The sequence below is a fragment of the Carcharodon carcharias genome, chromosome 18 (assembly GCF_017639515.1).
Source record: "Carcharodon carcharias isolate sCarCar2 chromosome 18, sCarCar2.pri, whole genome shotgun sequence".
In the NCBI taxonomy this organism is placed as follows: domain Eukaryota; kingdom Metazoa; phylum Chordata; class Chondrichthyes; order Lamniformes; family Lamnidae; genus Carcharodon; species Carcharodon carcharias.
Genome location: NC_054484.1, coordinates 32,866,764 through 32,877,114, shown reverse-complemented (window position 1 = coordinate 32,877,114; position 10,351 = coordinate 32,866,764). Strand labels below are relative to the sequence as shown.

Below are 10,351 nucleotides of genomic sequence, written 5' to 3'. Positions count from 1 at the left end.
TGACCCTTCATCAGACCCTTCTTCTCTCTGAAGAAGGGTCAGAGAGAGTCTGTCAGGGCTGCAGGGAGAGAAAGGCTATGATTGGCAGTGGGCAGGCCAAAGGCTTCCTTGAAGGGATAATAGGTACACTGCGGCTCCTCCTGACCCTCAAGGAACACTGGAAAAGGCACTTACTGATTGCAGCTGGCAGCTCCTGCCTCCCTTTCATTGCTGGGTTTGTCAACCCCTGGAAAACCCATGCAGCAGCAGTGAATTTTAATGTTTTTTTTATATTTGTTCATGAGGTATGGGCATCGCTGGCTAGGCCAGCATTTATTGCCCATCCCTAATTGCCCTCGTTGAGAGGGCATTTAAGAGTCTAACACATTGCTGTGGTTCTGGAGTCACCTATAGGCCAGACCGGTTAAGGACACCAGATCTTCTTCTGTAAAGGACATTAGTGAGCCAGATGGTACCTGCACAGTGGGACACTTGGATGACATGATATCCATCCATTTGAGAAAAGGTAGTAGGCATGTACTCAGTGTGTTGGGGATGTGTTCTTCATACTTAAGTCTTGTACCCCTCTCTCCCACTCTCTCCCATCTGTTTTTTATGTGTGTGGGGAGGAGATGTGGTGGGAGGTGCAGGGGTTCGGCAAGGGCCGTAACACAGAGTAAACATTTCAAAACTTGTCCACCACAAGGTGACAATGAATCCTCAGCAGCCGCACGAGGCTAAGGGATTTTTAAAAATTCATTCATGAGATGTGGGCAGCTTAGCATGACCAGCATTTATTGCCCATTCCTAATTGTCCTTAAGAAGGTCGTGGTGAGCTCCTTCTTGAACTGTTGACGTCTGTGTGTTATAGGTGCCTCCATTGTGCTGTTGCAAGTTCCAGAGTCTTGACCCAGTGAGAGTGAAAGAACTGTGATATATTTCCATGTTAGGATGATGTGTAACTTGGAGGGGAACTTATAGGTGGTGGTGTTCCCATGCGTCTGCTTCCCTTGACCTTCTAGGTGGATTTGGAGTTTTGGTGAGTTAATGCATTGCATCTTGTAGATGCTACACACTGCTGCCACTTTGCGCTGGTGGTGGAGAGAGTGAATGTTTAAGGTAGTGGACAAGATGCTGATCAAGTGGACTGCTTTGTTCTGCATGGTTTTGAGTTCCTTGCATGTTGTTGGAACTGTACTTATCCAGGCAACTGGACAATATTCCACCACACTCCTGATTTGTGCCTTGTACATGATGGGAAGACACAACGGAGTCAGGGGATGAGTTTCTCACCACAGAATTCCTAGCCTCTGACTTGCTCTTGTAGTTAGAGTATTTGTACAGCTGATCTAGTTAAGTTTCTGGTCAATGGTGACTGCCCCCCAGGATGGTGATGGTAGGGGATTCAATGATAATAATGCTGTTGAATGTTAAGGGAAGATGGTTAGATTCCCTCTTGTTGGAGATGGTCATTGCCTGACACTTGTGTTGCACAAATGTTACTTGCCACTTATCAGCCCAAGCCTGGATATTGTCCAGGTCTTGCTGCATTTGGACATGGACTGTTTCAGTATCTGAGGAGTCACGAATGGTACTGAACATTGTTGCAATCATCAGCGAGCATCCCCACTTTCTGACCTTAAGATGGAGGGAAGGTCATTGATGAAGTAGCTGAAGATAGTTGGGCCTCGGACACTACACTGAGGGATTCCTGCAGCAATGTTCTAAGGCTGAGATAATTGACTTCCAACAGCCACAATTATTTTTCCTTTGTGCTAGGTATGACTGCAACCTGTGGAGAGATTCCCCTGATTCTCAGTGGCTTTTATTTTATTTGTGTTTCTTGATGTCATACTCAGTCAAATACTACTTTAATGTCAATCACTCTCACCATTCCTCTGGAATTGAGCTCATTTGTCCCTGTTTGGACCAAGCCTGTTATGATGTCTGGAGAAACGTGGTCCTGGTTAAACCAAACTGGGCATTGATGAGTAGGCCATTGATGAGTAAGTGCCACTTAATAGCACTGTTGGTGATCCCTTCCGTCACTTTGCTGATGATTGAGAATAAACTGATGGGTGGTAATTGGCTAATTGAATTTGTCCTGTTTTTTGTGGGTAGGACATACCTGGAAAATTTTCCGCTATGCCAGGTAAATACCAGTTTTGTACTGGAACAGGTTGACTAGCAGTGTGACTATTTCTGTAGCACAAGTCTTCAGTGCTGCAGCTGGGATGTGGTCAAGGCCCATAGCATTTCCTGTATCCAATCTGCTCAGCCATTCTTACTATCATGTGGTGTGAATCAAAATTGGCTGAAGACTGGCATCTGTCATGCTGGGGACCTCAGGAGGAGGCCTGGATGGATCATCCTCTTGGCACTTCTGGCTGATGATAATTACAAACTCTTAAGACATTCTAAATGACAAAACAAAAAGGTCACTGTCATTCTCAAAATGTTCTTTTTTTTAACAAATTGCAGAAAATGTACACGTTCAGTTTTACACCCAAAAGATAAGATTCTTTTGTCACAATGAAACAGAACAGGACAGATTTTCATGGTGCGGAATGTAAAAGAGTCCACCCTGACCTGTTTCAATACCCTGCATTCAATATGTTCAGGATGTACAGTCACCTTCCACCTATATGGTTGCCTTGTACTTTGAATGCTTCCCATGAACATGCATTTACAGCAGGATACACTTTGCAACTGATCCCTTTCCCATTAAGTATTCTGGTGCTCACATCTCAACTGCTGTTCCTCCTGACAAATACCCATCAATATACCTATCTAAAACAAGTTCATATAGTTACATCTATCATGGTTTACATGCTGCTATGTAATGATTCACGAAACCCTAATTACAGTTTTGTGAACCCCTTCTATCCTTTGCTGGAGAATATTGAGCCTAATGAGGTAGACCTTCCAACTTCCATCTTGTCATATTCACCAAGCCTCCTTGGATAGTACCTTCCAAACCCATGACCACTAGAAGGACAAGGACAGCAGATACATGGGAACACCACCACCTGGAAGTTCCCCTCCAAGCTACTCACCATCCTGACTTGGAAATATATTGCTGTTCCTTCACGGTCAAAATCCTGGAACTCTCTCCCTAACACCACTGTGGGTGCACCTATACCACACGAACTGCAGCAGTTCAGAAGGCAGCTCACCACCACCTTCTCAAGGGTAATTAGGAATGGACAATAAATGCTGGCCTAGCCAGCGACACCCACATCCCTTAAATGAATTTAAAAAATAGATTTAGACCAGAGAAAGCATTGAGGAAGCAGGAGGTAGATGATCTGGTCCCAGCTCCAGATCAATACCAAATATCTGCTTTTTTTAACATCCTTTTCATTCATTCACTCACTGGAACTACACCATAAGGTGAAACACATCTCTATGTCAGCCACTCAGTGGAAAGTAGTGCCCCAGGTGCTGCCACGAGACAGCAGTGTAATATTGTGCCTTTGCGACAACATGGAATGTGCCTGAAGCATTAAAGTGTGGAGCTAAAGCAATTGTGATTACCCGAGGTAATACCATGACTGATGCAGAGTTGGGCCGTAGGTCAACTTGCAGCTTCTGACATCACTCTGTCACAATCCTCACAGCCTCTCTGGTGAAATGAAACCTTCACATACATTGTTCCTCAAACAAGTCCAGGTAAGCCAGCCATTCTCCGTTTGTTGTTAGGAGTTTAATGGTGAGCGCCAAGCAATGGCTAATCTCTACATAGAGAGAGAATGACCACCTCCACTTTTACATTCAGTGGAATTACCATTTGTCAACTCACCAACCATTCACATTCTGTGAATTACCATGGTCCAGAAAGTCAACTTGAGCAGTTTTACATAAATGCTAGGACAAAGGGAGGCATAGGTTACCTCAATTCTTTAATCAATCCCCTTATTTCTGCAATATTCAATGAAGACTTTAAGGAAGCATTTCAGAAACTAGTATGCTGCAGTTTCTGAAATACAATAGTAATATTCTCAAGGCAATTACCATTTTCTTTCACATTTTCTGAACACCAACACTTGTACTTTATTTTACTGCAATGTTTCCAAGGAAATAAAGTTTAGGTCCTCTTACTTCCCTCACCACCCAAAGCACACTCAAATTGACTTCAGACAGGCGATGACTTACCACCATCGGCTGTCACACTAATGAGCTGTCATGTGTCCTGCAGGTGCAGGACACACTCTTTAATAGAAGAGCTGTATTCCTCCACGTGGGCATCAACCCCTATCAGCAGAGATACAAAGCAAGAGATTGCTACAGGATGGCTGGGTTCCCCAGGCCACAGGGTGCCACAGTGGCACATACACATAGCACTAAGGCACCAACTAAATATATAGAAACGCGTCCCATTCCCAGGATGTCCAGCTCATCTATGATAAAAACCAGACTATGTCCTCACACAGCAACGGCAAGCAGCATCACCAAGAGGTTGGTCAGGAGCGCATAGACTCATAGACCTTTACAGCACAGAAGGAGGCCATTTGGTCAAGAAAGGTCTGACAACACTAATCCCATTTCCCAGTGCTTGGTGCATAGCCTGGAGGCTATGGCAATGCAGGTGAATATCTAAATACTTCTTAAATGTTAGGAGAGTTTCTGACTCAACCACCCTTTCAAGTGGTGAGTTCCAAACTCCCATCACCATCTGGATGAAAAGATTTCTCCTCATCTCCCCTCTTAGCCTTCTACCTCTTACTTTAGATCTATGCCCTCTGGTTATTGACCCCTCTAAAAATGGAACAAGTGCTTTCATATCTTCTCTATCTATGCCCTCATAATATATACACCTCTATCAGGTCCCCTCTCAACCTTCGCTGATCCAAGGAAAACAACCCCAGCCTATCCAATCTTTCCTCATAGCTCAGGCTCTCCAGCCCAGGCAGCATGCTGGAAAATCTTTTCTGCACCTTTCCAGTGCAATTGCATCCTTCCTATAACGTGGTGACCAGAACTATACGCAGTACTCCTGTTGTGGCCTAACCAGCATTTTATACAGTTCCAGTATTGAAAAGCCAAGTCTAGAAAGCAGATTTGTTCAACCATCTTCATCAACTGATGAACTGCAATGGCAGCACCTTGTCCTTAATTTTCTTTGTGCCCTAACAGTTGTCACTAAAGCAGATCTCTTTGATCGAGCATGATCTTATTAAATGGAGGAGCAGGCTCGAGGGGCTGAATGGCCTACTCCTGCTCCTTGTTTATATGTTCATATGTTCACCTTGCCTGAAATTTTCACCTGTGTAAGAAACTCTGAGCTAACTGGTTGGTGTATTTCCTGACTCAGTCTCAAAATCAGTACCCAATGTATTTCAAAACAAACAATTCCTTTATTGCAAACTATTGTGTGTGAGTTAAGTGTGTGCCGATTGTTGGGAGAAAGGCAAAATCAGTGATGTTGGGGTTGTTAGGATGGCAGAAGTCATTATGGAAGGTGGTTTCTGTTTGTTGGAGGAGTTGTGGGCATCCTTATCCACAGGGTAGTATGAAGAGTTAGTTGTGTGAGTATTGGATTATGTGTGCAAAGTATGTGGTGGTATCCAGTAGGAAGGGAAAGTGTATTGACATGCTACCCTTGTCTGCCCTCATGAAGTATTTTCAATTTTTCTGCCTGGTTGATGAGCCCTGTGGTCAAAGGATTAAGGAGTCAGCGCTAATGGCAGCTTCCTCAGATGGCAGTACTGATGTTGTTATCCAACTTAGTGATAAAAGATCCATGAGTGTGAGACTCTTGTCTTGTACCTCTTAGAAATGTAATGAATTGTGCTTCTTCTGCCTGTTGCTCTGGCTCAGCTGATCCCTAAGTGGATCCAATGGTGTGAATATGGGTGACATATTGCTTTCAAATGATTTGGTGCACATAGACACTAAGGCCACTTATTGGCCACTCACCTCGCTTTTGGACAGTGTTCTGCTACTGTCAGACAGCTGTCGAATGACACCATTGTTGCACAGAGGCTTCCTGTGTGTCATTAACTTACGCAATTTTGACATTTGTGACATCAGAGCTACAAAAAATAGATGGGTTTCCCTCAAGAAATGTGGATGTAGCATAGGAACAAAAGAAATAGGAACAGGAGAAGGTCATGCATCCCCTCAAGTCTGCTCTACCATACAATAAGATTCATGGTTACTCTAACTCAACTCTATTTTCACCCCAGCTGATATTCCTGTATCCCACTTCTGGTGAGCTGTATAACTTTTGGGCACAACAAAGGTGTTAAAACATAGTAATTGATATCAAAGAAATTCAGAACCGACGTCTACACTGTTATCTTCTTATGTTTTCAATATGTCAGTATTTTAAAAATTCTTTTCATGGTCAGAACACAGCTTATACATTTCTCTATATTTCTATTGATAGTAGCTGTTAACATAATGGCAAAGAAACCAACCATCTTATAATCATTAGCTTTATACATCGATAATCTGCCAACATGTTGAAGATGCTATTAAAGAGTTTATTTACAAGATGTAGGACCTCTCTGGATGTCAGAGTTATGGCCAGACACTACAGGGCCTGGTCCCCCAATAGAATGAGATTTCATTCTGAACTGAAGCATTGCAAAATTATGCTTTATATGTTAGTTGCACATATTTAGGAGCTTGAAATTTTCTGACAGCTTTTGCTTCTAACCCTGGTTCTATGGAATTAAAAACATTTCTCAACTTAAATTGTGCTTCATTTGCAGATTGTATCAATTCCACAACAACTTCTAATCCACGTGAACAAAATGGATTTGGAAAATGGGACTTACTCCAACTTTACAATAGAAGAACTGGTAAAGGGAAAAACTTCCAAAGTGCTGATATCACTTTCACTCTCTGTCTTGACTATTATGACCACAGTTATTAATTCTCTGGTGATAAGCGCAATTATTGTAACAAGAAAGCTCCACCACCCTGCAAACTATCTAATATGCTCCCTCGCTGTTACTGATTTACTTGTTGCTGTTCTTGTGATGCCCTTCAATATTATTTACACTGTAAAGGAGACGTGGGTGATGGGTCAAGTTGTCTGCAACATCTGGTTAAGTGTTGACATTACATGTTGCACATGCTCTATTCTTCATCTGGCTGCAATTGCCCTGGACCGATACAGGGCTATAACTGATGCTGTGGAATACGCACAGAAAAGGACACCTAAACGTGCTGGAATAATGATCACAATTGTGTGGGTCATATCCATCTTTATATCAATGCCTCCTTTGTTTTGGAGACATCAAGGAAACAATAAGGAGGACGAGTGTCTTATTAAGCATGAGCATCTTGTTTACACAATTTATTCTACATTTGGAGCATTTTATATTCCATTGGCTTTGATTCTCATTCTGTACTATAAAATATATAGAGCAGCTAAAACACTTTATCACAAAAGGAGTGCAAGCAGGCAAATCAATGAGGAAGTAAATGGCAAGATGTCCAGCATTACTGTCAAAAGTCCCAGGGCGCCTTCAACTGTGTGCACGTCTGAAAAGTCCATTTCAGACCCTTCAGCAATTGAAGAAGGAGAAAAAATCCACATCACAGCCAGAAGTCTCAACCCCAGTAGTTGCCAGCAAGAAAAAATGTGGAAGAGACATAAAATCTCAAGCACAAGAGAAAGAAAAGCAGCAACCACCTTGGGTTTGATTTTGGGGGCATTTGTGATATGCTGGTTACCATTCTTTCTGAAAGAACTTATTGTGAATGTCTGTGAATCCTGTTATATCTCTCCAGAGATGACCGACTTTCTGACATGGTTAGGTTACCTCAATTCTTTAATCAATCCCCTTATTTACACAATCTTCAATGAAGACTTTAAGAAAGCATTTCAGAAACTAGTACACTGCAGACAGTTTCTGTAATGCAATAGCAGTATTCTCAAAGCAATTATCTTTGTAACTAGGATGGTTAGGCCTTCTACACAAGCTTTCAGCTTTGAAAGAAAGATCAGTATTTCTTTTTTCTGACGGCTTATACTGGCTTTGTATCTGAAACAACGAACAAAATGTTATATACATTCTGTCACAGATACTTAAAACTCTTGGGTACAGAAGAGAACCTATTTGGTATTTTTCTATTCTGTAACTGCCAGTATATTTTAAAGAGGCTGTGGTGTTTAAGTAGAATGAGTATAACATTTACATTTGAAGCACTGAGGGGATTTTTTTTTTAATGTGTGTAAAATGTGAATGAACTACAGGGAAAGCACTATATAATTTTCTCCTATTAGTACTGTTGGTTTAAATTGACTTTCCAGCCTGAAATGGATGTATTGAGAGTAATTAAAAAGGGGAATGCTTGATAAGGGCATATTAGCAATGAGGATAACTTGTGAAAGGCCTATGCAGGTAGAAGATATGTAAAAGTTCCTTTTTTGAGTCTAATAAAGAAATTGGAGATGCGTACTCCTATTCCATGTGGAAGTAAATTCTAAGGAAGAAAGACAAGAGTTCATGTAGCAAAGCCACAATAGAATGGCACAAGTATTTTTCTTCACTGAATTGGTAGAGCAGTGAATGTTAGCTATATCGTAGTACAGCAGCAACTATAGAAGAAGGTAGCTTTGAATCAGAGATGGGCTGTGAGGTATAGCACTTGCTGATCAATTTATTCCAGGGAGCGAATGTAACACGGCAAAGCTAGCTACCAACAAATGACAGAAGACAAATTGCACTATGAAGCTCAGAGCCTGCAGGGAAGCTATGACTGAGGCAAACTACCTTCCTGACAAAGGTTTTAAGTATAATCATACAGCACTTTTATGGTATAGGTAACTTCTAGTCATTCACAAAGGAACATTACAAGAGTCAGTCACAGTGTCATCCATTGCCTCAATTCTTCATTTCATACCGAATTATATACACTTAAGTGTTCAACAGCAGCAGACCAGCAATCGGGCAAAGAGAGAGCTACATGAGGGATTCTTTTGCCTGGCCCTTCTTCCAGTCCCGGTGAGCCCACAATGACACACTTTTTATTGAATCTATTTTCAATTATAGAATTCCCAGTTGCTTATCCTGCTTATTTTTTTATATTACATAATGAAATACATATTTTTTGCTTTACCTTAGTAGAACTCTTTGTTATTTGCACAATGAAGGAATGATAGGCTGTAACACATAAAGTAACTCAACATTATTGTCTTGTAAGTCTTGCTTTGCTGCAACATATGTGATATAAGTACATGTGCTGTCTGTGTATACGTGTGCTAAAAGCTTAATGCTTCCTGCATTTCTCATTTCCAACAATGTGACCCAGTTCTAGCTGCTTCCATAGACAATGGGGTAGAAATGGTGGGTGCACACTCAGGCCTGGTCAGTTACATAGAATTATGGGCAGCAACCGTACTTCAGTATTGTTGCTTCTGAGTAGCAACATTCTGGGTTCAATGCCCATTCCAGAGTCTGACGTTCCAGTACATACTGAGGCCGTGTTGCACTGTTGGAGGTGCCATCTTTCGGGATGAGACATTAAACCAAGGCCCCATCTGTCTGCTCGAGTGGATGTGAAAGATCCCTTGGCACTGTTTTGAAGAAGAGCAGTGGAGTTATCCCTGGTGCCCTGCCCAATATTTATCCCTCAACCAACATCACAAAAAACACAATTATCTGGTCATTATCACCTTATTGTTTGTGAGAGTTTGCTGTGCGCAAGTTGGCTGCCGCATTTGCTATATTACAACAGTGACTAGACTTCAAGAGTACTTCATTAGCTGTAAAGCGCTTTGAGGCATTCAATGGTTGTGAAAAATGCTATGCAAATGCAGGTCTTTCTTTCTTTAACTGAGTAGACAAAATGGCCATGAAATTTCACAGGAGGTTCTGTTGGTATGCAAATGGAAATATATTGGGAAACCTGGAGCGGAACTTTTAGGTGGGCGGATGGGTGCGATCGGTGGGTCCGGGATCAGCCAGGGAACGGACCGCTGACCAGAATAGGCCCCCAACCTCAATTTCAAGCTGGCAGGACAATTAATGACCACTTAGCATGAAGTGCATACTGAGAAAATCAGCGCTGCCAGGGTATGGGTGGGAGGAGGGCAGGCTTGACATTAACGCGGGTGCGGGCGAGCACTGACAGAAAGTCTCCTGAAGGCAGAGAGCTGAAGGCCTAAAAAGCATTAAATAAAGTTTTTAAAATCCGGAAAAAGTGTCCAAGCATCACAATCAGTCACCTGAATATATACATGATAGAAATGCTGTCCATAGATTTTTATTTTTCTTGCATTTAATAACGGAAACTTTGTCCCGCCCTTGGATGAGGCTTCATGAAATTTGCAAAGTCCGCCGGGCAGATTCACCCGTCTGCCCTCTATAAGGTTGAGCGGGCAATATAAATTGTTTGTCGCTACAACCACACC

The 10,351-nt window shown here is 42.1% G+C and overlaps 1 protein-coding gene across 1 annotated transcript; it reads left to right on the top strand.

The window, feature by feature from the left end:
• The first annotated feature begins 6,740 nt into the window (after nt 1-6,740).
• htr1fa (5-hydroxytryptamine (serotonin) receptor 1Fa) lies at nt 6,741-7,853 on the top strand. The gene has a single exon (XM_041211686.1). It carries the CDS (start codon nt 6,741-6,743, stop codon nt 7,851-7,853), a length of 1,113 nt encoding a protein of 370 aa, XP_041067620.1.
• The last annotated feature ends 2,498 nt before the right edge of the window (nt 7,854-10,351 follow it).

Coding starts and splice junctions, on each gene's coding strand:
- htr1fa (XM_041211686.1), top strand. CDS start 6,741: ATGGATTTGGAAAATGGGACTTACTCCAACTTTACAATAGAAGAACTG.